Source organism: Hoplias malabaricus, chromosome 13, assembly GCF_029633855.1.
Source record: "Hoplias malabaricus isolate fHopMal1 chromosome 13, fHopMal1.hap1, whole genome shotgun sequence".
Taxonomy (NCBI): Eukaryota; Metazoa; Chordata; class Actinopteri; order Characiformes; family Erythrinidae; genus Hoplias; species Hoplias malabaricus.
In genome coordinates this window covers 37,543,608-37,571,536 of record NC_089812.1, presented here as the reverse complement: position 1 = coordinate 37,571,536, position 27,929 = coordinate 37,543,608, and the positions used below count along the sequence as shown (strand labels likewise).

Genomic DNA, 27,929 nt, shown 5'->3' with positions numbered 1-27,929 from the left:
AAAATCAATCATTTATTTACCCAGCAAACACACAACGTTGTCACAGCCTTCTGAGAAATTTCATTTCAACGTTGGCACAACGTAGTGACAACCAAAAAGACAACGTTGTGGGCACCAAAAAAAATACGTTGTCACAACGTAACCGTGTTTGTTGGGCATTTTCCTTTTGTTTCAACAGACTGCCATGCAACGTGGACTGCAGCCAATCAGACCCAGCTCATTTACATAAGATTTTAAGTAACACTTAAACGTTTGGAAGTCTAATGGCTATGGCTATCCCTGCTGAATATAATTCTAAAGAAATCCTACTTAAAAACAAGGATTTTTAAGTGGCCTGAAGTCCATTACTGTGGACAACTAGAATCTGAGATGCTGCTGTTGCTAGCATTCTGAACATAATTACTTAAATTAAGCTTTTTTCCTGTTTAGACAGCACCCAGGACCCAGAACAAGGAGAAAATGAGGTCTCCATGAGAATCCTAAACACTCACAAATCAATGTTTAGAATGATTCAAGGTCGTAAAACAAACATTACCCTTGACCATGGGACAAGTGGATAGTGTGTGAGTTGGGGACAGATCAAGTCCGACCAGAGATCATGCCACATAGTTCTCATAAATAAACAACAGCTGCAACCATGACACTGACAAAGTCCAACACTGCATAATGCAAACAAGCATTTTCATGATTTGGTAGTGGAGACATTATCATAAATGGAGGAATAATTAAATTATCTAGTGATTAATTGCACACAATTGTGACAGACATTTGTTTAAGCAAGTATTGAATTAGCAAAGTTGCTAAATCTAATTATTAGCCATTTCTCTTTCTAGCTGCACATACTTGGGCTTTAAACTGACAAAACAAATTAAAAACTCATTACAATCACTCTAAAGGCCGCCCAAAATTACTAAAGTACTAAAATTATAGACTAAAGATGGGGAAGGTGGGAATATGAATTGGCGCACACAAATTAAGAATGTAAAAGAACTGCAAAGCACATTAGCTAAGTTGAAAATAAAATCTACAGCAATTTCAAAAGTGTTTGTTTATATATAATCAACATTAACGCTGAGTACTACATTAAGAAAAACACGCTAGCAACAGTGGAAAAGAAATAGATCATGTAAAGGACAAGTAATGGAATGAGCAACAAAGGCACAGGTGCTTCATTATAAAACTTTATTGAAGATTTTTCTCCTGGATCAGGATGGAATGATATGAAAGGAGGAGTGAGTCCGTCTCCACCGAGATGAAGAGAAGGCGCTAAAATCAAGACATTTGAGAAACAAGAAAAATCTGGCGCTCTGAATCAAAGCAGTCCATTTTAAAACCGTTTTCACTCCATCCCATTTCACCATCAACCCATTCGAGCAGCTTTAAACCACAACTGTTAATTACAAACTGAATCCGAGTGCTTTCAGCCACACCATTCTTTTTAAAAGAACAGATTCAAGACACTGCTCCATGTTAAAAACACTGGAGAGCTCTGTAGAGACACAGCAGTGAAGCTTCAACCAGAGTGCTTACAAATCAAAAATGATCATTTCAAACTCCATTTCACCGACTTAAACTTTTAGCGAGTGCGCTCCTCTTTCCATTGCAGCAGTGGAACATACACTTTGGCCTCATGATCATTGGCAACGTGTGAAATTTTGCTGAAATACACATAAGCTGACTAACAAACCCCGTAGCAAACGGGGGTGTGACTTATGACACGCCCCTACAAAGAGATCATAGGCTGGCCCCCGGCAAAGGGCGTGGCTTGATCACTACAGTGAAAGTGATCGGCATCCTTGCACTAACAGGCCTTGTTTGGCTGTGCGGTGAACAGGGCGTGCTGTTATAGTTTGAGGGTCCCTGGTGGCAAGCTTCCATTGCACAGTCTATAGAAACGTAGATCATTCACCAGTCTGTACACTCCCTGAGAAAACGATGGCAGGTCCTAGAGAGAGAGAAAGTACAAGAGGAAATTATTACACACGTTTTAAACAATTATAATTAACCTATAAACAATTACTCTGGGTGTGTACGATTAGCACATGGTGTGTGCGCCCCATCTGTACCTGTTTGGATTAGTTAAGGCATCCAGATAATCTAATCATCCACGTCATACACAACAGTTTAAAACAATGTACACCACACCAAATGATCATCAGTGTGCCCATGAACTTGACATAGAAACATGATCGCTTTAATAAACTCTTATGTTCAGGAGTGTGATGACATCCATGGTCAAGTGCACTCCCTCACCCTCTCTGGTGTGAAGTTGCGGGCGAGCGTTGTGCGTTGATGCGGGTCGAGACCTTGGCAGCCATTAAGGAACTCTGGCAAAAAGGAGGAATAGAAAGCTTGGAAATCTACAGCAGCCATGTTGTAAAGGGCCAGAGTGATGTCTTCCTGAAGAAGGTCATGGCTCTTGTGCAGGAGAACTTGCAGCAGCACATTAATGAACTGGAACAACATGGTGCTCCGGAACAGCTTCTGGAAGCACACACACACAAGTAAACATTTACTACTGGTCCAGTGGGTTATTCAAAAATGACCTAGTTTTTGGATCTGACATGTTCTTGAATGGCTGCATGTGACTCACCCTGTGGTAAAGCTTGTGTTTGCTGTTAAGAATCTCAAGGTAACTCAAATTCTGTTTGAAGATGTGGATATCAGGCTGAAGGAAGGACTGTCCAAATGCCTGTCGATCAAAAACATACACAATTCACCTAAAAATCACTGCACAATCCACCATCTGTTCTTCAGTTACGCTTCTATCCAAGTCCATGACAATCAGACGTTTAAAATAAACAATTTGTTTAATATTTAAGTGAACTCAATGTACAGATCATGAGATTAAGCGGTGACCATGGTGTTTTTATTTGCTGCAAGAAACTAGCTACGTACTTCAGATTAACTCCTAAACCAAAGCCAATACATACTTAACCACACAAAATGAACGCTCAAAACCCCTGCGTTCTCCCCCTAGTAAAATTGTGCACACTACAACACTCAAAACGTCCAGTTATTTGTGTTAGCTGACCTCAAAGCTTCTGAGATCCATACCTGCATGGCAGCAACGAACTGTGCCTGGTTCTCCATGTGCTCTTCCACTCCAGTCCTTTGAACACTGCTTAGGACCGAAGTCTTAAAAAAGAACCTCCAGTTCTGATGGAGGATTTGAAAAAGGAGCTCAAACATCTCAGCTTTTACGTCGGGACAGGAGCGCTGTAAATTAGAAACACACAGGGTGTGCAAAATATAAGTCCACGATACTATGGAGGGGTGAGACAATTAAGGGTAATATTCTTGTATCTTGAATATCAGGATAACAGTCCCTGCAATTAAATTACGATGTCCAAGGCCTTGTAAAATATCTAGTTACAAACAGCTTCTGTAAACCAATCTTAAGGCTGTTATGAAGTCTGATTATGAATGGTTCTGATTTGCTCTTACCTCCGCCACGATAGGGTAAACCTGCTCCATACAAAGACTGAGGATGCTGGGTAACATGGGCTTAAATGTCTGACCAGGTTCCTGAACCACAACCTGCACAAGTACACAATACATTCAGTTAAATTAAATGTCTTTAATTAAAAAAAAATAAGAAAGAGAAACAACACACCAAAGGAAAGAATGAATGAATAAATCTTTATTCTGTTTTACCTGTAGAATCTTGAGGAATTTCTCAACAACTTTTGAACCAGAACTGCCCTCTTGTAGGATGCTGACTGCGAGCTGCTCCCTGGAACACATGACCCATCAGATAAGAATAAAACTCCATGTGCCCTTCTCCAATTGGCCCAAGTGTGTCAGGGCTCTTGTGACATTTGTTAAGGCTTTGTAATGATTTCTGTAGTAAACCCATTCACAAGACGCTAATCCAGTTAGCCAGAATGCTGCTTTTAATCGCAAAGTTCTTGACTGATAAACTAATTACGGCAGAGACACTCACCACAGCAGTCTCAGAGATGAAACAGAAAAAATAACGTATCATTCACGTAAAAACATTTTTGTGGTTAAATAAAATGTCAAATATTTAGATGATTAATTTGGCTGTTAATTGTTTAGGGGGTTAATTTAGGTCACTTCTGAAAATATCACTTTGATATTCAATCAATAGACACTTTGCTGCGAGTACGTTTGGCATCAGCAAACTGTGCTGTTTCTTAGTATCGGGGCTCTTTTGCAGGTGGGGCCTGGTGGGGGTTACCTGGTGAACATGCTGAGGAAGGTCTGAATGATTTGCTCAGTGAACGCTACTCCCATCTGCACCCGCAGAGCCTGGAACAGCGTGAGGAAGAAACTCAGCATTTCATCCGTCACATCTGAGAGAGAAGGGAAAGGGAACAGAGAGAGAGAGAGAGAGAGAGAGAGAGAGAGAGAGAAGGGAAAGGGAACAGAGAGAGAGAGAGAGAGAGAGAGAGAGAGAGAGAAGGGAAAGGGAACAGAGAGAGAGAGAGAAAGAAGGGAAAGGGAACAGAGACAGAGAGAGAGAAGGGAAAGGGAACAGAGAGAGAGAAGGGGCAAAAAAGGAGAGAGGGAAAAAAAAAAAACACACTTAAAACTGCAGGTACGAGAACACAGTAATAAAATAATTAATGACCAGTTCATTGACAGGACTAAAGGGGGGAAAACAACAACAACTACACAACAGGGGCGTAACAGCAATAAGAACAGTCCCTCTTTTTTTTTTTACCATTAATTAATAAAGGAATGTAAATAGTGTGATATAAATACTTTTCCTTCAACAAAATACATTAAGTATCTGCCACAAACACATAAGCATGAAAAGAACCAGAAATGATGACATTACTAAGAGCACTCTCATTCTAAAACTCCACGAGTACAACACAATCATTAATAATGTACAGCTAATGCTTAAAACTGAAGATTCCAGATTCTAATGAGAAGGTTAACTATTAGGTAGACAATGAGGTATTTGCATTCAGCACCAAATACACACCAAAGACAATCGTGACGAATGTGTGAGTGCTTACCAGGCTGCTGGATGTACAGAGGGAACAGGGCCAGTGTGACTTGAACCGACTCCTGTAAGCTCTGGTAACAAATCTGGCGAGATTTGGTAGCTTCTCCTGATATACTTTCTACAATATCCCTCAGTACACACAGGGTCTGCTGCAGTACCACTTTACCTGTGGAAAGAACAACATGGAAAGACAGACAAAAAGTTATTTAATTAAAAAATAAATAAATAAAAATGCAGTAACTCTGTTGCTCTCTGCAGGTCACATTACACTGCAGTTTATAACGATTTTCACAGCTTCCTTGGCATTAGGTTAAAACTGTCTCCACTAGAAATCACACCCTCATCCTGAGCTACTACCTCACACCAATAACCCCGGGCCACCAGCCAACAACCGAACGTGCAGCAATTCTATTCACAACAGAGACGTGAGCAGTGGTGTGACAAGTCTCTTATGAACAATACTACGGTTTTGGCGTAAGAGAGGGCTACAACAAAACAGGACAAATGACAGACAAAGCAGTGGAAAGAATGAAGCATAAAAATTATTGGCAACAAACCTTTCAACCTAGATATAAACAGCAGAATAACAATTAACCCTCTCTCAAACAGCCTTCACCAGTGGTTCACAACCCATTATCAAAGCAAAACCTCCAAGTACCAAGCTGTCTTATAATGCCCTTCCTTCCACACCCCCAGCCCCTCCCCACAGTAATGCGGTATAACCATGTTTATATTTCAAGACCCAAAACGCAAAATGTGGATACCACCCATCGCCAGCTATGCTCCTTTAAGAAACGTCAGATGTTATAATTTATATTTCAATGTTCAGGGTTTTTCCCCTCCATATATCTGGTCATCAGCATAAAGAGTACAGAGTATTATTAATGACAATATTAATATTAGATCAATAAAATGGGCATAATATATTTGTAGTTCCTAAGATGGCTTAGTTTTGTTTGTTGGAAAAATAAATGTCTGCATTTTGACTACGGCATTCTATAACAATGAAGGACACTTGTCGTTCCGCTCTGATTCTGGTGTCCAACAGCACAACAAGAAGTTATCATTATTTCATAGATCTTACTCATTTCACTCCATTCGTTTTTGATGTTTGTCTGCCACAACAATGCGTGCCAGGTGACATAAGCGCGACATCCTCTCCAGATTGGTGGGTCGGTGAAAGTTATAGGGAGAGATGAGCTGACATTCAGTATTGCAAAATATCAAAAAAAGTGAAAAGCCTGGGGACCACAGAAACGCTTCCACACACGAATAACTGATAATGATATTATCTCCACAACCTTCAGCACGCTTCTGTCCTAGTGTAAAACACTAAAGATATGCCCAGCTCAGCTGCACGCTGCAGTGAATGGTGTTTAAGCAGAAGTGATACACACAGGAGGAGGAGACTCAAGTAAAACACTAACGTGGAGCCCAGCTCGGCTGGACACTATGGTGAATTGTGTTTAAGAAATAGTGGAGTGCAGAGCTGAAAGGACGCAAGGTGTTATGCACCTGTAGTGTCGCAGTTACACAGCTCCAGGGGCCTGGAGGTTGTGGGTTCGATTCCTGCGCCGGGTGACTGTCTGTGAGGAGTGTGGTGTGTTCTCCCCCTGTGTCTGCGTGGGTTTCCTCCGGGTGACTGTCTGTGAGGAGTGTGGTGTGTTCTCCCCCTGTGTCTGCGTGGGTTTCCTCCGGGTGACTGTCTGTGAGGAGTGTGGTGTGTTCTCCCCCTGTGTCTGCGTGGGTTTCCTCCGGGTGACTGTCTGTGAGGAGTGTGGTGTGTTCTCCCCCTGTGTCTGCGTGGGTTTCCTCCGGGTGACTGTCTGTGAGGAGTGTGGTGTGTTCTCCCCCTGTGTCTGCGTGGGTTTCCTCCGGGTGACTGTCTGTGAGGAGTGTGGTGTGTTCTCCCCCTGTGTCTGCGTGGGTTTCCTCCGGGTGACTGTCTGTGAGGAGTGTGGTGTGTTCTCCCTGTGTCTGCGTGGGTTTCCTCCGGGTGACTGTCTGTGAGGAGTGTGGTGTGTTCTCCCTGTGTCTGCGTGGGTTTCCTCCGGGTGACTGTCTGTGAGGAGTGAGGTGTGTTCTCCCCCTGTGTCTGCGTGGGTTTCCTCCGGGTGACTGTCTGTGAGGAGTGTGGTGTGTTCTCCCCCTGTGTCTGCGTGGGTTTCCTCCGGGTGACTGTCTGTGAGGAGTGTGGTGTGTTCTCCCCCTGTGTCTGCGTGGGTTTCCTCCGGGTGACTGTCTGTGAGGAGTGTGGTGTGTTCTCCCCCTGTGTCTGCGTGGGTTTCCTCCGGGTGACTGTCTGTGAGGAGTGTGGTGTGTTCTCCCTGTGTCTGCGTGGGTTTCCTCCGGGTGACTGTCTGTGAGGAGTGTGGTGTGTTCTCTCTGTGTCTGCGTGGGTTTCCTCCGGGTGCTCCGGTTTCCTCCCACAGTCCAAAAACACATGTTGGTAGGTGGATTTCTTTGTCACACTCTGAATGCTGAAATTAGAAATTACTGTAACGTGTGCTGCATTTCATGTTTTTTTCCCCCCATTGTGACCACTGCATTTCATTGTATCAAACAAATCTAAGAATCTAAGTAGAAAAATCAGTAATATATTGTCTTACTTCTTGATTTGTACTAACTGGTAAACCCAAAAATGGACAAAACACCACTGCATTAATCTCCAGGAGTCACATAAGAGATCTTCAAAGTTAAGGTGCAAGAGCTGTACTGGCTGACATGGCTTTTCTTGGCTATGAAGGACTGATAGAGTTAATACTGCTCTGTATGAAGCACATTTATAACTAGCAGCTAGTTTACTCACAGGTGGGATGGTGATCTGGCGGGCGGGGTAGGAGGCGATACTCATGTGTGAGGGTGCTGATGAGCCGCGAGTGATTCGAGGATCGGCTTGGCCACTGCTGCTCTACCTCAGGTAAGCTGGGCCACGGCAACAGCAGCATGTTGGACAGAGCTCTGCAAACCAACACGTGAGCCTAGGACATACACACATACATATGCATGTCAGAACAAACCAAAACATCAAAGTGTGTCTGCTCGGCATGCACACACACACACACACACACACCCCTGCATGCTACACGAGCAAGCGAAACTTCAAACAAATTTTTGTCCTTGTACACACCTCTTGAGGCAGCCTGTGATTATGATTCTCAGTGATTAGATTGAATACGTTCTGGACTGCTGGCAGAGACACCAGAAAGACAGGTCGCACTGTTGTTCCCATGGAAACCAGGAGATGGCATGCAGATACCAGAAGTTTCTCTGGAACCTAGAGCAGCAATGGAGCGAAAAACTGGATTTAGTGAAGAAGAGAGAACTGGTTTAACAAGAAATAAATCCAGCTCCAAATAGTGGGAGAGAAACAGAAAAAATACACAAAAAAATTACAATTAAACGACAAACACAGCCTCATTAAAGCAGCAACAGGAAAGACTCTGGTCAGAGGCATCAGAACTCATTATTTTAGTGTTGCTTTGGTACAGTGTAAGAGCACAGCCACAGTCAATCGGACAGTTTGGCAGGAGCACTACCACACACTGTTGTCTTTGTTTTGTGGAACAACCTGGGCCTGTTTCCATAGATAAGTTCATACTAAGGTCAGAGGTCTATAGGAGTACATTATTGTAATGCACAAGATCACAGCCCTACTGACGCTGACCAGCGGAGGGGAGATGAAAAATTATCAACACAATGCAGTGCTGTCAAGTTTAACACATGATTAATCAGGAAACACTTTAAGAGCCTAGTGATGTACCAACATTCACTTTCTAACCCCCTTTCTAACTTGCTACTAATCACGATTAATTCACAGAATTGTTGTTCTTAATGCAATTATATATTTAACTGATTGACAACACTAACATTAACACTTCCACAGTGCTGGGTAAACCATAGCTTAATTAAAATCTGTAGTTAACTTTAATACCGTTAATATACATTACGCTTGTATTACAATTGCATTTTCTATTGTGTAGTACGTACCGTCTTTTGGAGAACTGAGAAATAAAAGCTATTTTTTAGGCCCAAGAGAGCACTCTTTTGTCAGTGGTGACGTTTATTGGAGTTGTAACTGGGCACTGGATAGCACCCCCTCTATTAACACAGGACACTGACATTTGCTTTTGTTATATCATAGTTTTATGGTTTTATGGCATGTTGGCTCTCTCTCTCTCACACACACACGGGGAATGTTTTAAGATACAACACCGCATGAAACTAGCCTTTAACTCACTGACTCGCATGCTATACTCCACAAAGTAGTAGTATTTAGTGCTCTGAAACGATGAAGCTGCATGTCCTTGTTTTAACACAGTAAATACTCCTTTGAAGTGTGGGGCATATTTTACAGTTAAAAGTAATAAACTGCCCAATTTAATGTCATATTGCAGTACTCAAAAAAATTGTATGGCTTATGGCTCAGGTGATATTGATATGATATTATAAGCTACTTAAGAAAAAAAAAAAAAAAAAAAAGTATAGTTTGACCTCTAGTAATTTTTCTATTGTTGACAAAATAAATGTATCCTTTAGGGCACGGTGACACTGTTACCTTGGCATTAATGAGGGGCGTCGTGGCAGCCATGCTGGAGGTGATAAGGTCCATGAATTGCGTTTGATCCTGTTGCCGCTGTACCTCGCTGCAGAACTGAGCCAACCAATGAGAATATGCCTGCAGAGCAGCCAGTGACTGGGCATGGCTTTAAAATAAACAAGAATACATTTAAAATGCCATCACAAACGTAGGACAATTACTGCACTACAAATGAATGAAAGATGTACAGCAACTTCACACAAATACATGTACTCACACATCTATAAGGTCTGGTTTAAGAACTGAAGGTACAGCCATTTCTACATCATACAAACGGATCTGGGAGCCATAACAAGTGACTTCCACTAGCCTGCCAGGGAAAGAAAAAAAACAAAAACATTAAATTTTAAGCGGTCATGAAATAAGGACAAATACACATTTATTTCTTTATAGTTTTGCTGCTTATTTAACATCAACATTAATCTCTGTTCACAGATGAATCCCAAATGTGAAGAGTGTACAAAAATATATATTAAAAAAAAGACATTATATATAAAAATACCAGTGTAGAAACCAGCTACACTGAAATACATCGCACCGTAGAGCAAAGTACAGGATGCAAATGCATTACATTTGCAAGAGTTAGTAATCAACACCATATCTGCCCATAGGGCCACATTCATGGCAAGAAAGTTAGTCAGATGTCAATTATTTACTAATAGTTTTACTTTAAATATAATGATGCTGCCATCTATTTAAGTTCATCATATGTGTTGCTTAAAGGCTAAGCAGCAGCTCTATGAAAGTGTCAAATAAATACAGTGGAGTTTGAGTTCCTAACTTGTGTTTATTGATAGTCAGAAAACGTTATTTCTTACTAATTCAAGGAATAAGGTTTAAAAGACCGTTGGTCCGTAAATTCGCCCGCAAATTAAACCCGATGCACATTGAATCTTCCGGTGCAGGTTGCATCTCAGACGTGTGCCAAACCACCTCCCCATCCCTAGCGTAGAGGCATCTTGTCAACCTTCGCCTCTAAAGAAAGTGACAAAATATTCTATGGAAAGGGAGGGTTCAGGAGAAATGTGAAAACTGTGACAATCTTGTATGGATTTAATGTTGAGGTTTACAGCTTTTTTTTACAGAATTTGTAAGAGCTGAGTCCTGTTGCATTTTCTTAATTTTCTTTTGGCCTGTCTTCCCTAGAACATCCATCAGGCATGGAATATGTGGAAAGGATCTTGCTGATGTTAGAGAGAGGACAGAAGGTTCATTAAGGAGATGGATTATTGGAAAGTGCTTGTTGCAGTTTATTGTGGGAGGGAACAGAAGAATTCATGTGGAAGAGCGATGAATAGTTGAAAGAAAATATTCCGGTGAGTTGTGTAAGAGCTTGTTGTAGTGGTGCAGGAAAAGCAGGGGGGATGTACACTTAATTGCACAAAGTATTCTCTCGCCATCCAAATGATTGAATTCAGGTGTTCCACTCACTTCAATGGCCACAGGTGAATAAATCAAAGTATCTAGGCATGCATATTTGTGAAAGAAGGGGTCACTCAGGAGCTCAGTGAGTTCCAGTGTAGTACCGCGATAGGATGCCACCTGTGCAAGAAGTCCAATCATGAAGTTTCCTCACTTCAACCTTCAACATAACTGAGCACAAGATCCCCCGTCAGACCTCAGTCTCACTCAACACATTCTTATTTCCCCACACTGACACCCAGATTTCACCTTGCATTTTGGCATGTCTCGTCATGAATGGAGGCCCATCACCCAATTCAAGAGGAAGACCTCTCAGAAGAATGTCCAGTTCATCATGTTCATGGAATTCATAAAACTGCCCAATGGAGCAGGAGGGCTAAGAGAACAATGATCTAGAGATTAGTGGGAAAAGGCACTAACAGCATGGTATTTAAAAGAAGCAATGACAAGGTGTGAAAGAGTGAATGAAGTGAAGTGCCACTGAAGAGAAAGTAGCAAGCCTCTGCCACCACCCCTTGCCAATCCTTTGTGGGAGAAGTGGGAGAAGACAAAAGCAGAGGACAAGGAAGCTGGAGCTGGAGAGTTCCCTGGAGTGATCCATATCTCTTTTAGAGCCAGGAAGTTGATAGATTGAGCACAAGCTAAAATGAAGTCTGCCTTTTGCACTGCAGACTGGGAATTCCAGAGACCCCCAGTCTTTGTGCCTTGTTCATAATATTCACAAGTTATAAAGATGAGGTTACATGGTACTGGGCTTTTTGCAGGAACTGAGAAGCACATTTCTGAAGTCCAGTTGATGTCTTGAAGATTCACAAAAGAAGAAGTGGCCCGGCCGACTTTAGCGAATACACAATTTATTTAGAATTCCAGGCTGTTAGCTCCACACCTCAGCTAACCTGAAATTATATCTAAATCAACTGATGAGCACAAAGCTCTAGGCTAAAGACACAAAGCACAGTACCAGAATCTAGTTAAGAGCACGCTCACTCACAATGTGAAACGGTGTAAATCTTTCATTAAATACCCAGCATTCTATGCAAAGTTTTAGCATAAGCCTTTCAAAACCAAATGTTACAGAAGACTGTCTGGGGCATAGCCTGCATGTCCAGGATTATGAATTTAAAGGGATTATTTCTAGGGATTTGGGAGGGCAGTGGACAAAGATTAGAGTTTTGACTTGGCTCTCTAAATTACACAGGGACAACATTCAGAATTAAATTTCAAGGTGACTACAAATAGTAGAACATTTCTTAAATTTGCAGTAAAGTGTAAAATGCAACAGTCTTAAGATGATTAGTTTTTAACATATTTTCCAATTTTAAACAGTTTGCTTTGTTATTGCTTTCATTGCTAATGTTACACTTCGGTGTCAACAGGATTTCAGTCACATTTATGTATTCAAGTTATTTTTTAAAGTCGTCATTTCATAACCAGTTTTTCCCCCACAATTTATTCATTGCCAATTCCACCTTCCATTTCATACACAATGCCACCAACCAAAGAGGCTGAAGCAAGCACATGCATCCACTGAGAACTGCTGCTAACACCTCACTGGTCTGCTCAACGTACTTGTACTTGAAGGAGAACACCAAGTGCCCAGACCTGTGTCAGCTAACAGACACCTATGTTGGCTAGTATTGTGTTGGTGATGTGAGGAGAGAGAATGATGACCCAATCTGTATTAACCCATAGAGTGGTACAGACTGTGCTTTTTGAACTACTAACTTACTCCCTTGGTCTTCCACCAGAAACAGAACAAAGCCCTCTGCCAAATGTGATCTCAAAATCAGTATAAAAATAAATCCACTGATGCTGCAATTTGAGATAAAATGATTGTTTGATGCCCTCAATTTGTTTTTGAAATAAAGTGGTCGCTAAAGATTTTTTTCCTGTTTATTAGGATTTATAATTCAATTTAAACATATGCTTTTAAAATAGTTTATCTCCTCTGTTAATACTGGACAAGAAAGCAGTGCCACGCAAACATGAAAACAGCCTTTCGCTGGAAGGGCTCACTTCAAACAATACAGGTGTATTATTTATTTATTTATTTTATTATATTATTTTAGATTTTTTAGTTTATTTTAAAAAGGTTAACTGCAGGTGTCATTTTTTTTAAAATGAGGATGTTAACTGACCTCTGAACAATAGCCAAGGCATCATTAAAGCGGGCTGTGAAAACATCTCCAGTGAAGAACTCAGCCAGACGTCCCACAGCCTGCAGCAGTGAGCTGAGGTCTCTGAGCGCACAGTGCAGCTTCCTACAGTCAGCCTCTGCTGTGATGTTCAACCTGCGGTCTACAAAAGAGAAGCACACAAAGTTAGCAAAACTTGCACACTGCACACCAAGGAGGAGTAAAAACACTCAGACTTTCAGTTACTTGTAGAATTCTTCAGCTATGACAACATTTCCTGTATCTGTGATTCTGCAGGTTAATTGGTAAACTTTAAAGATGAATTAAGAGGAGGATGTGGAGCAACGGTTCATTGACCACATCAAAAATTCTGTTGTACCCACAGAGATGGGCCTCCTGGAGAGCTAGATTTTTCATGTGGGCATTTAGTCATAATATATTTATGAGAACAGCCTCAAATGTCAAAACTGAAGAGTTCAGAAAGTCTGTTCGTTAGCTGCACCGGAAAAACCACAGGATACAGACAGCACAGTTTTGTTTTGCTTCCTCAAATGGCAAAGCAATTCAAAATAATAATACATTTTTAGCATTTATTAAATAATTACTCTAATTAACCTTAAAAATTGGAGTAATTTATATAGCAGTAAGGAAATTTATAATAATAATAATAATATCACAGTAATAGAAATTTACTACTAACATCCTTTAGTGCTCTACATTACAAATGGCAGCTATTCCCCACTGAATGTAACCACGTGTGGCATAAAACCCTCTTCCAAAATTACACAGTGTAGTTTCTGCAGTGCTGAACCCAGAGTACCAATGACTGTGGTTCTATTCTCCCTATTACAGGTCAGTGGAGCATCACAATTTTGACTCCATAATTTTAAGGTACAAATATTACATAGTTTCATTAATTATCTGTAACCCTTATTCAGTTCAGGATGGCAGTGGGTCCAGAGCCTACCTGGAATCATTGGGCGCAAGGTGGGAATACACCCTGGAGGGGGCGCCAGTCCTTCACAGGGCGAAACGTACACATTCATTAACACCTAAGGACACGTTTGATTCGCCAATCCACCTACCACGTTTGGACTGTGGAAGGAAACCGGAGCACGCGGAGGGAAACCCACGCAGACACAGGGAGAACACACCACACTCGTCACAGACAGTCACCCGGAGGAAACCCACGCAGACACAGTGAGAACACACCACACTCCTCACAGACAGTCACCCGGAGGAAACCCACGCAGACACAGAGAGAACACACCACACTCCTCAGACAGTCACCCGGAGGAAACCCACGCAGACACAGAGAGAACACACCACACTCCTCACAGACAGTCACCCGGAGGAAACCCACGCAGACACAGGGAGAACACACCACACTCCTCACAGACAGTCTCCCGGAGGAAACCCACGCAGATACAGAGAGAACACACCACACTCCTCACAGACAGTCTCCCGGAGGAAACCCACGCAGACACAGAGAGAACACACCACACTCCTCACAGACAGTCACCCGGAGGAAACCCACGCAGACACAGTGAGAATGCACCACACTCCTCACAGACAGTCTCCCGGAGGAAACCCACGCAGACACAGGGAGAACACACCACACTCCTTACAGACAGTCACCCGGAGGAAACCCACGCAGACACAGAGAGAACACACCACACTCCTCACAGACAGTCTCCCGGAGGAAACCCACGCAGACACAGAGAGAACACACCACACTCCTCACAGACAGTCTCCCGGAGGAAACCCACGCAGACACAGAGAGAACACACCACACTCCTCACAGACAGTCACCCGGAGAAAACCCTCGCAGACACAGGGAGAACACACCACACTCCTCACAGACAGTCACCCAGAGTGGGCCTTGAACCCACAACCTCCATGACCATAGAGCTGTGTGATTGTGACACTACCTGCTGCGCCACCGTGCCACCCACACTACATAGTGTTAATTTAAAAAACAGAGCAGTGCCTAAGGTTTACAACAATCTGAGCACATTTATTAAAAACAATAAACATTCCTGGTGCACAGAAGCCATTCGTTTTACAAAGAAATGATCACTTATCAGCTTCACAACTGATCTGGTGGCAACTTATAGTGCTTTCATACATAGTTCATTTGGCACAGCCATTCCAAATTTTCAGTTTGTTCCAACCAAAAATACCATGTGTGAACCTGCCTCAGACCACAGTCTAAAGCAAAGGACCACAAATATGTCAGGTCAAAAGAGGTGGTCTTTCGCCTGACGAAACTCAACCACAGTGTGGATCATGGCATTCACGCCATAAAAAGGAAAATAATAAATAATAATTATTATTAATATACATACATATATACCTATAACCTATATGTTTTGTCTGAGAAGTGACGCTATGGAATTGAGAAAAACAGGACTCACTTGCTCCTCTGGTAGCAATGTATTGCTGCAATCCAAGGTAAACGTCCAAGTCGTCTTGAAGCACTGGGAACTGAAACACACACATGCAGATTATTCAAATCTTATATAGGTACAAGTATTACTGTTTTGTTTACACTACTATAAAACAGTGAATGTAGGGCTGTCACAGGCTTATACAGGATCCACCCTATTTTTTGAATACTCAATTAGAGTTCATGAATGAAAAAAACAAAACAGATTGATCCAAGGGCCATGAGCACACACCAGAATAGAGAAGGTCTGAGACGGCAGCAGCTCCATCACTCTGGCAACCACCTCCAAACTCTGACGCAAATATCGCTGCCACTCCGTCTGTTGCTATAGCAACCAGAGAGCAAGAGAAGGATCAGGCCAAAAATACTGTCATCAAGCACACACAAAAACAATGAGCGTGTTCTACGGTCACTCAAATATGAATATGTTCTAACAAACAAAGGTGGATCTGTGCCTTACATCATCATCGAGGGTCTCATCATCCAGCTCCTCGAGCTGACTCTGGTTCAATCGGAACTGAATTCGATTCAACACCTCCCTCAGCAGCAGCACTAAAGCATCTTTATACCTGGAAGCAATAATAAAAAAATAATCAACCATCAACATAATCCAAGAATACAGTAAGACCTTGACTTACGAGTTTAAATTGTTCTGTGGCCGAGTTCATAACTCAGTTTGCTCGTATTTCAAGATAAAATTTCCTCATTAAAATTAACGCAAATACAAAAACCACAATACTTTTGTTACGTATTTTAAAAGAAGAAAATTTTAATTTATAAATAACAAAATGTATAAAAATCCTAATAGATAATAAAAAATGTAAAAAAAATTAACTGGTTCCATTATGTGTAATTGCCTTGAAAATCAGACAAAGACGCTGGCGGAGGTGGAGGGGGTTGGGGGAGTTTTTCTTTTTCTTGCTCTAATTGTTTAACGTAACTTACTCGCTACACACTTTTAATGCTACAATGCTACAAAAAAACAGCGATACAGAGATGCACAGCAGGATAAAGAAAAAAAGTAAAAAAAAAAAAAATTAATAAATAAATAATAATAATAATAATAATTCAACCAAGTGACGGCTCGTATCTCGGAAAATTCGTAAGTGTATTCTCTCATAAGTCAAGGTTTCATTGTATATTTTACATAAACTTATGGAAATAACAAATAAGAATATAAAAAAAATTCAACAAAGTCACAAATAAATCCTGAATTTCCAATGAAGTTGTATCAACTGAAGCAAAACTATTCATCTTTTTTTCCCCTAAAAAGTAAAACTGCATTGTATTAATGCCACCGATATTAAATATGTACTTTTTTTTTTAATGTCTTAACATATACATTACATTTTCAAAAATTCTTTAAGAATAAGAAAGATTAAGGCCATCACCTCTGACACGTTATTTTAATAGCACATATCTTTTTTATGCTAAAACCTTGCCAATCTGTCACTTGCTCACCACATTTGAACAACATTGATCTTGAGAAAATAAGCAGCATCTTAAGAAATAAAATTCTTGACAGTGAAAAATTAATGTAAATTTTCAAGCCACTTAAATAGTTTTGGGGGGTTTTTGCCCCTCCACCATAAACATTCTACCCCTCCGGAGAATTAGACATCATGCTCTTCTTAAAACAAATGAAGACACGCTGAAGACATGTGAGCTACGCCAGTATCGTCAGACCAAGTGAAGGTAACAAACACATACCTGTTTAAGACACTATCTCGGTCAGCCAGTCGGCTCCTGATTTTGGTGGTCAGGTAGTCCAGAAAAATACTCCAGATATCCAAACAGGCCAAGTATCCCTCATGTGTTGGCTATAAAAAAAAAAACACAAACCCAAAACTTGGCGACGTATTACAGAAAATGTCTTTTGAATGAAGTAAAGAGCTTTGTGGAGCTGAAGCGTTTACCTGGTTGAAGGTGTACTTAAAAAGTAAAGCCAAAAATTCCACTAGAGGAAACTGAGAGTTGGATTCGATCCTCCTCAGATGAACGCTAACAAAGAGTCTCAAGAAGTCTGTGAACTTCTCCACATAACTATAAGAGACAGGTAGTGAAAGTAAAAGAGTAGGAAAGAAAGCAGAACACCACCATCATCACAAGGCTACTAATAAAAATTAATAAAAAATTTTTGCAGAATTATCCACCCAACTGTTAAGGGCTGACAATTACATAATTCAGTGAGTCTCCCCCCAAACAAACACTGCTACCATTGGTGCTTTTTTTCATTGCATGGCATCTACTTTTTGCTTTTACCATTAGGCAAATGTGGCACCTGGAACCAGGGACTTTTTTGCCAATTGATGGACTAAACTGTGATGTGTAAATCTTGCAGAGCACAGATTGACAAGAGAGACTTGTCTACACTGAAATATACACACTTAAAATGATGGTTCTACAAGGGTCCTTTATTAAAGGAAATGGTTCTATCTAGAACACTGAACACTTAAAAGATCATTTTGCATAATTAAAGGGTTCTTTGCGACATGAAATGGTTCTTCAGGTTGATGGAGAATGTTCTATACAGCACCTTTTAGAAAAGGGTTCTATACGGCACCAAAAACAGTTCCTTTATTCGGGGCATTTCTGTTTGTGCCATCACATTCCAAACAATGTTTATATAAATACATTAAAAAAAATAAACCCTGCTCTGTTCAGATTATTTAAGACGACAAACATTAAATGGCATGTTTTTTTCTTGTACAGCCGTGATAGGAAAGATTGTATTTACATTCTTTTACTTACCATTCGTCTAAATCTTGCAGTCTGTTTTTGACACTGTGTGTGTTGGTGGGTGAGTGTGAATTTGTGAGTCTCTGCAGCAGGTAAAACGTCTGCTGAAACATGCGAAGCAGAAACTCCTCAAAGTCCAGCGGGACACAGTTCTTGCACATCAGTTCGTTAATGCAGTTCATGGCCATCACGCCCAGTCGGGCTCTGTCCGCACGGCCAATCACCTGCCCCGTCCTCCCCTGCCCCTCGCTCCCATTGGCCAGGAAGTTGCCAGGGGAGGAGTCACCATTAGACGTGTGCAGATGCTTGGTCTTGACTGGCAGCTGGCAGCCGAAACGAGCGAAGTGAAAGATGGAGGCCAGCAGGGCTGGTGTGATGGAGGAGGACAGAGGGATCCAGCTGAAGAGATGAGCCAGGCACTCCAGAGCCAGCAGGCACAGCGTCCCACTCTCAGACTCCAAGCCCATTGGAGTGCTGTCGCCCACCAACACACCTATCGAAGTCAGCCACATCAAAAATGAGACAAACAGAAGACTCAATGATATAAAAAAAAAAAGAATGTGGCACAACATTTGTCATTTTTAGATCAGTGTAGAACTTTTAACTATTTTTGAAAGAAGGGAGAGAGAAGAAATAAAGTAAAAATACACAACGAGCATTTTTACAACCCATTTTCTCTCCTGTATTTTCATAGTAAACTGGCTAACCCGCTAATGTTAGTGTCTACACTTGAGTTTGTGTACGTTCTCATGTGCTTTCTGAAATGCGTCCCATTTTGTAACCCTACTTAACGCACTCTTGAAGTTACAAAGGAGTGCTTGGGTATTTCTAGTAAATTAGAAAATACATCACAGCGTGCACTTAAGCAATTACACAAACTGCAACAGCACAAACTGAAATTACACAGTAGACTGAGCTGAAACAATCAGGAGGACAGTAAGTAACTTGCATTGTAACTTTCTTCATGCATTAGTTAGTGTTAAGATTTGTTTAGGACAGTGTTGTAATCAGGTTTTTGAGAGTTAGTGACGAACGAGGGTGAGTGCTACCTCCTGCTAACTTTAGCTGTATTAGCATTGGACATTGATTCTTGTAATAATGGCTTTTCTGTGGTTATAACGGCTAGAGTATCACTAAAGTCACACTCTATTGTTGTAATAACCTTGTCCAGTATATATTATGAGCGATATATGGGTTTTATCATGTAGTCAACATAATTTTATTAGATTACACACATTCCCCTGGCTCAACATCAGCTGGAGAGCCCAGAGGGCTGGTAGTGTTTATATATATGAGAGAGAGAGAGAGAGAGAGAGAGAGAGAGAGAGACTGTAAATGTGAATTACACTAAGCAGCAGGTAGAGGGAGCTCAGAAGACAAAAAAGCCCATTCTTACATTGTATTCCTTTATGGTGAAATGAAACTTATGAGCTGGCAAATACAAAGCTAATGTCATTGTCACTTGTTATCGTACACTGATCAGGTAATGGGTGTTCTAACAGTTTGCAGCAGAAAACAACATTCCACTAAATGTGCACAGAACAGCAAAATGACAAAAATATAAAAGAAGAAGGAGGGGGAAAAAAATAAATGAATCACAGCAATGTCATTAACAGCTAACACCTAGACCCAGATCAAGCACAGGTCACCACTAACACTCGTGAAGTTCTCCTACAGCTGCAGGTTTTCACGTTAACCAAGGACGATCTTACGCCTTACAACTAATCAGCCGTCTAAAGTCTGAGACCAATCAATTAAACCTGTAGCCACACTGTCCAATGGATTGCTGGCCCCTGTAAATAAAGCTAGTGGAAACAAACCTGTCCAAAGCAAAAGACCTTTTGTGAAGTCTTTCCAAACGCTCCAGTGAAACAAATGTGAAGAGACGCTAACACAAAATCACTGTCAAACAGAAGACGTGACTCACCAGTCTCTCTCGACGTGGGTGATGGAGGAGGTGTAGTTACTGTGACGCTGTGCTTATCCCAAACCGTTTCCAGAATACCTGTGAATCAGAGCAGAACAATCCAACATTTTGGAGGCATTAACATCTCAGACGCTCTGATTCTTCGTCTATAGTTTATAAAACAGTTTACCATCAATCAAACAAATAAAAATCAAGTTTGCGTAGGTCTCACCAGTGAGCAGGTTTAGTACAGTGGGTATTTGCTCCAGTAAGAGTTTTTTCAGCTCGTCTTTCCTAGCAACACTCAAATCTTCCCTCGGACACACCAGCTCCTCTGACGTCATCTTCAGCAGAACCAAACCCAGTGGAGCTAGAGATGGGGACTGCACCAACTATCGCACATAGATACATAAATCATCAGGCTCAATTTCTCTTTCATGCACGATTCTACTCAACTCTACTTTTAAATGTTTTATGAGACCTTCACATGGAATTAAAATAAGACACGGAAATTATAATATTTATATTAGCGGTGTGTGTTACTCGTAAACTCTACATGGAAACAGTTAATCACAAAACGTCAGCAACACCATGTCTCAGAAACAAACAATCAGGGTATTTGTTAAAAGATATATGCTAGTATTAGGCTTAGAAGATAATACTTTATAGCTTTCCTTTACTGCGATTAATACCATCAGCCAAGATGCAAACACACATTTTCTATCTGCCATAAACCTCTAAAGCCTGTAAGAAAGCAACATTTCAAAATGTTTACAGATGGTCCACTTAGTTCTGTAAAGTGTCTTCCGTCTGAAAGAACCGTAGCCTTCCGCAAGAATCAAAATGGTGTCCAATCATGCAATCATTATTAAATACATAACTGATAAAAGGTGTTTTATTAAATATCATGCTGTTGGGCTTTAAATTATGATTTAATGAGAAAATGGTGACACTATGATTCAAAACTTAATTCCAAAAATGTAGCGGCGCAGGTACCTGTAACGTGTTGCTAAAGAAGTCATGGTAGAACATCGGCCAGTCCTGACGACCAATGTCCACGATGACTTTGCAAAGTTTGTTCCTGATGAAGAAAGGCAGCAGAGCGTGCTGTGACAGCAACAACTTTGGCAAGCAGCTACGAAGCTCCACCTTATCCTCACTGGCCACGCCAACCCACATTTTGTTCACTAAATTCTAAATAAGGATAAACATCATAGTTACTATGAATCATGAGCACTGTTTGCATGAACGTAAATGAAAGTAATACACTATAAACGATAGAATTAACTTATACGCATACAAGTCTCAGGGCTTTATAATCTTACCTCAAACACTGTAAGGCTGTACATCATGACATATTCATTTCTGCTGTTGGAGAGGAAGAAGAGGCAGTGCCTCCAAGAGCCAGGCTGCTCAGCAAAACTATTCAGCAGCTCCTCTTTAAAAAAAAAAAAACAACAAAACATAAAATAATTTACAAAGATCAACACATTTACAATAAAAAACTCAGTACATTACATTATTTTAAAAGCAAGAATTTGAAATTTAGATGATGATTTGATGATATGAATATTCAACGCGCAGAGTTAACAGTTGAATGTGGTTTGCCCCGTTTACTCATCTACAACCAGCAATAAGATCTTTGCTCATGACGTACAAACAAACATCAACAGAGAAACAACACACAGGCCACAGTAGGAATATCATTCAGGGATGTAAAGGTACCCCATTTGTTTTTGCCCAAAATGGTTAAAGCTCAGCAGCCATGGGTTTGTTTTGTGAAGCACTTCCACCAAAAAGATTTAAAAGGAAGTGCCACCATCTAAACTATATTTTGATGTTAATGAAAATAAGACAAATCCAGCTTCTTGTTCATCGTTGTATTTGAATTATCTGCTCCAAATAAAAACCTGTACATCTTGGGGTCTGTGGGCAACTGAATTTAACTGCTACATCATTTAAAATAATGAAAATCTCAGCTGGGACCTGTCAGGTTTTAAGTAAATTCACTCTCGTTAACTGCCCTGTGATTTTCAGAACGGATGCGTTCAGTTTGAGCAGCAGGAGATAAACAGTGAAAACATGACAAACACGGACGACATCACAGCTTCTAAAACAGATTAGACATGTGATGGGCATTCACTTTAAGTAACAAGAGGTGGATCAATAATTAAAAACATCTCCAGTTTACAGGTGATTCCTCTGAAAAAATCTGCTCAATAAACAGAAACATACGCAAAAATGAAAGTGCCTGCACCGACTTATTATTTATTTATTATTTTTTAAATAGGCAACACATTTTGTGCAAATTATACCTGAAATGAAAATCAACACCTGCATAATAAATTAGAAATGTATGAGTATAAAAGAGTATTAATATCAGGCCATAATCAGCAGGAAAGGCTTGGAACAAAAATCAAATCATAACCAGAGTGTGCAGTTCCTGCAGAAACTGAGTGGGTTGCAACGGCTGCAAAACTTTATTACCAACTGCAGCAGAGTCACACACTTCAGACACAAAGCAGAAGCACACAACCCAGACACAGGATCTGGAATCCTGCAAAGTTAGGTGCTTCTAGTTTGAAGGTCGTACAAGTAGAAGCCTCTGTATCAAAGCTGTTACTAAGATCTATAACGACTGTCTGCAGGTGTCTGAGTGACTGTACGACAGAGGTACCACTTCATTTGTGTCCATTAAATCTAAACATGTTAAACATTAAACCATTCACTACATACAAGTATATCATCAATATACCTGCAATAGTTGGTGTTTCGAGCTTAAAAATGAAGGAAGAGAATCTGTTTAAACCTTGAGGAGCTATAAGATCATATTATAATTAATGAGAAAATTCCTAATTTTTCTCACTCAAAAAACTTAATAAATCCAAAGCTAGCATAACACAGGAGGTCCTCGGGTTACGTCAGTCCTGAATTACGATGTTCCGTGGTTACGACACATCTCCCATTTACTGTATAAAGCCTTGTTTCGACTGAAGTGGTTTTGCGTCGTAAACGTCGTAACGTGAACTTCGTGTTTGGTGTGCGCGGCAGAAGAATACACGGTTACGCGGCTCGGGACCAAGGAGGAGGTCGTCACCTCAGTCGCATTGTACGCCATTTCAGCTTGCTGCTACGTTGTTCTCTCACGTGTGCGCGTGTGTGTTTGATTTTGTGAACTTTTTGCCCTTCATTATGGCTCCCAAGCATAAGGCAAACTCTTCTGATGGCAGTGCATCAAAGAAGAGGAAAGCCATCACCATGGAAGTGAAGTTAGACATCATAAAGCGATTCGATAAAGGGGAAACAGCGACAAACATTGGCTGGTCGCATGGACTTAGTCGTTCGACTGTCGCAACAATTATCAAGGATAAAGATTGCATCCTTGAACATGTGAAAGGATCTGTGTTAGGATAGGATCAGTGCTTACAGTATGTTATTTACGTACAGTATGTACCTATGTTCCGACTTACAGCGAAAATCGGTTTACGACGCGACGTAGGAACGGATCAACGTCGCAATTCGAGGACCCCCTGTATTTCCCAAATCACTAAAAATAAACAACGTTACTCAGGTATAACAATTTTAACTGATGTGTTGCAAAGATTTTGCCAGAACTGTTTGTTTTATACCAGTTTAAGTACCCAAGGATATAATGGAAAAACCATTGCTCACACACGAAAACTTTTAATTGAAACCTATGCAGCAACGTATCCTCTTCACTGGCAAACAAAAACTCTGTTGTGACATTATTTAAAATCTACTGGTGTTATAATAATAGGTCAATTCTCTACCGTTTAACATTTTCATTCATTTTCTAGGTGTAAGTCTAGGTGAAGTTCAGAAGAAAACGTTTTGCTGTAAATGGAAATCAGTTACTGTCTGAATTGAGACACTCCAATTTCTATCAAGAATAACAAAGAGGAAAACTGAACGAATAAACTGAATGAAATATGAACGAGCCAATCATGTAACAAAGTGTGAAAGAGTGCACACTTCTGATTGTGGACTCTCATCTTTTGAGAAGGGTTTTAATTAAATAAATTATTTTAAGCCTTGTGGAGATTTCACACCAGAGCTGGGTGCAAGAAGCATTGGTCGTGTTATTTGTACAAAGTCAGGGTTAGCACTCGTAAAACGCTGCTACAAATTAAAACAGTGTTATTTGTTGACATGTTAGAGTACTGAATTTTGTACTGATTCTGCTAGATTGCTGTGTAAATGTTGCATGTAAAAATAGAGCAAAAGCATTTTTGCACTTCAGATGCGCCGTACCTGTGCGGTGCTGCGTGAGATGTGTGGCCGGTGTGAAAAGCTACACTGGTTAATACAGCGTATATTTACATAGTGCTGCAGTGCATTTAACAAGTCTGGTGTGATATAAGCTTTAAACATTTTTAAAGAAGATCAGTCTGTATCTGACACTTTAATCCAAGTGGGAACATGATTAGATCCAAACATCATATTATTATGACTTCTAAAAAGACGACATTTATGATCACTTCTTAGAAGATGCACAGCTCAATAAAGTCAATAATAAGACATTCTTGAGACACAACTGGGTACCACATGGGCCTAAAGGGCTGATACGTTATAGTCGCGGTCTTCTAGAACAAAGAGCAGGTCAAAGGTAGGCTCACCTATTTCTCTCTTGCGGTCATTGGTAGTGCAGCTGTGGAAAAACTCTGTCATAAGACTTTCGAGGGCACGCAGGGAAGCCTCCTCCGTCGCCTGTGTGAGAGACAAAGAGGGGACACGGGGAGGAAATGGGGATGAAGAAAGTGAGAGAGAGTGATAGAAAGAGAAAAGGAAAGCAACAGATTGACAGAGAAAAAGTCAGTAAAATGAAAGGCAAAAAGTGAGAAAAACAGAAGAAAAAAGGCAGCTGTCAAAACGAGCCACTGCCAAGAGACAGAAGCCCTTTCGTATAGGTTTTAAACACATTCACCACAGTTTCCTCTCAATCACTCAGTCTCTCTCTCTTTATTTCTAACACAAGAAGTTCACACAGTATTTGCCTACGTATGTGTGCGCGCATGTGTGTATAAAAGTGAAAAGGAGGAAGAGAATTTGAGGAAGAGATCTTCATGTCGTTTTCCTCTCCACTGCTGCATCCGAATTCTTCACATAAGTCTCAACACGTCTTGACATACCTCCAGTGGGGCGGAGGCAAGAGGAACCCCCGAAAACTCGGTTTTACCTGGAACCGTTATGTGGAACCAGCATCTTTATTTGTCTCTTTAAAACATTCCTCTTATGTAACACTGCTCTCTTCATTTACACCAAGAGAGCGTAGGTTAAAGGCCTGAAAACTCTGAGGATTTACAAACACTACAGCAATCGAGTCACAGATGATATCTTTCAGATAGTTCACGTATCATTTTACTCGAGTGATTCCAGTATAACGTGTGATGTGAGGGTTCTGAGGATACTATGGTCATGAATATTCATGTAAAAAGTGAACAATGAAAACATGTCAAACGTAGATGAAGTAGGTTTCCTTCCACAGAACGTTTCAAATCAATGTTATTATATTTTTGTTTAGAATTTATGCATGTATCAGCTCACCATAACCTCTTCACTTTGATATACTCTGGAAATGCCTTGTCACAGGTCATCCATTTTGGATTGGGAACATTTTATTTTACTCTTGTACCTCAAATGTCACCGTTCCATAAGAAACGTTCATACAAACGTCCTTAAGAGCACAGGAAAAAGAAAAATACATTTCTTCATTTGTTTCCCTTTAATAAAACAGAGGTACTGAAGACCTTCAACATCCTCATTTACACTACAGACTTACACCAGGACTAAATAAAATAATATAATCTTAGGTAAATCAACAGAATGTTTCTAAGCTCAAACGTTAGTTTCCGTTATTTTGCTGTATTTACCTCATTTAAAAAAAATACCTCAACCCAGCTGCCTTCACCCCTGTTCCTCTCCTCAATGAGGCAATATCCTCGGATAACCCCTAGAAAACGAGCTAATATTACTACTACATGTTTTAATGATTTAGAACTGCACATTTGTACAGAATGTAGGACACAGGCTCAAATTTAAAGGGTTCTACGGCCTAACGATAAAGGCCCCTCAGTCGAGGGAGCACCCATTTCAGTAGAGAACAGGTTAAAACATGGCCACGGAGCACGACTCCTCACACACAAAACTAAAGGACATGGGGAACAGGTCTATATTCACCGTCTTTCCCCTTCAATCCCGTGATCTGAAACAGCAGTATTTATGGTTGTAGCTCGCGTGTGCTCACCATGGCCGCGGTCCTCTCCTCTTGTGTTTGTCTAAAGTCTGAACAGGACACTCTCGCGGCTCCTCATCGCTGCCGCGGCGCTCCTCTCTCCCCTCAACGACGGTGAGACACCAGGCGCGGCATGCTGTTGCTCTGAGCCCCGCGGGCCCTCGCTCCGTGTGGCTCCGGCGCTGCTTGTTGTTGTGGAGCGCAGTGTGCAGGCGCCGAGGGCGGGTTGAGCTCGTGTCAAGCGCCGCTATCAGCCGCTAACAGCGTCGCGGCCTCAAAACGCCTTTTCCACGAAACCGACACAGGCACGTTCGCTATATACAGCCGTTTCTCCGAGCTCGGTACGGGGCACCACGGCCACTCGGGTGCTGTTTCTGGAGATCCGCGACTCGTTTCTCGTCCAGGCCTCACAGCTTTCTCTCTGTCGCTCCTACACAGAGCCCCTCCCCGCCGGATGTGAAATCTTAATCTTGGGCCGGATGAAACCGGCCGCAACAAGAAGTGTGGCAAAATCAAGCAGCTTACTCCACAATACAGCTCCAAAACTGACAAAACAGGCTCTGTTTCTACTAATCTATGAAACGGATAATACACATTAACTCAGTCATGAACCGTGTCTGCCCAAAAAGTTTTATTAGAAAATACTTGAAACCAAGTTCAGGGTGTGTTATCTTGGCCCATAAGCGTAGGGGACATGTTTGAAAATGAGTTGAAATCTATTTATTTATTAAATAATTTTAATTATTTTTATAAGGGCACTTAGAAAATTAGTCTTGAGGCAAAAAGTTCTGTTTGAGGAACAGTGCTGTGTCCTCCTTCAACACCCAATGGCTGTAGTACATTTGAGTAAAGCTAGAGTGACCAGATCATCTTTATTTGCTACATAAAACTTGGGAATTTCATTTTTAATTCACCCGAGAGCTTACATTTCCGTTCCGTCATAGCTGCTCGAGATGAGGGTGGGTACATGAGCTTTGCCTGACGTAAACAAGGACTACTGACGTGCAGACTGACCAATTAAATGTTTACAGAGAAGGTTATCGACCAATAACGGTAGCTCCACAGTCAGACCGTCCAATCCGAAGATTTTAGGCTACTTCACCACGCCCCCTTCTCACTCGAGCGAACCAATCGGAGTAGGGGAGGGCGGGACTAGTTTGTGAAGGAAACTTCTCGAAGTTCTATGTAAGCTCTAGAAAAACAAAATGCCGGACGTTTGTGAAATTCCGCCCGGACATTTTTTTTTTAATCTAAAAAAGAGGACATGTCCGGGTAAAAGAGGACGTCTGGTCACACTAGTTAAGCATCTTAATCCCAATTGGTTTCCAGATGGCCGCCTGACAAATTACTGAAATATTTAGAGAAAATGGGACTAATAGCACCCAAGCAACACGGTAGAAAATCAAACGTTTTCCCATCAGATAAACAGCATTAAAACATTCAC

At 41.1% G+C, this 27,929-nt stretch overlaps 1 protein-coding gene across 1 annotated transcript; it reads right to left on the bottom strand.

Annotated features, from left to right (window-relative positions):
* Window positions 1–1,168: 1,168 nt before the first annotated feature.
* xpo6 (exportin 6) lies at window positions 1,169–26,960 on the bottom strand. Its single transcript, XM_066642392.1, has 25 exons — window positions 26,498–26,960; window positions 24,870–24,960; window positions 21,558–21,670; window positions 21,229–21,426; window positions 20,465–20,624; window positions 20,254–20,331; window positions 18,339–18,819; window positions 17,504–17,630; window positions 17,298–17,407; window positions 16,048–16,156; window positions 15,820–15,912; window positions 15,556–15,625; window positions 13,142–13,301; window positions 9,799–9,891; window positions 9,540–9,687; window positions 8,112–8,258; window positions 7,791–7,962; window positions 4,992–5,147; window positions 4,205–4,319; window positions 3,658–3,736; window positions 3,448–3,540; window positions 3,058–3,219; window positions 2,594–2,692; window positions 2,254–2,484; window positions 1,169–1,945 (listed from the first exon to the last, which is right to left on the bottom strand). The coding sequence occupies exons 1-25, from the start codon at window positions 26,498–26,500 to the stop codon at window positions 1,844–1,846; spliced, it is 3,390 nt and encodes a 1,129-aa protein (XP_066498489.1). The 5' UTR covers window positions 26,501–26,960; the 3' UTR covers window positions 1,169–1,843.
* Window positions 26,961–27,929: the final 969 nt, after the last annotated feature.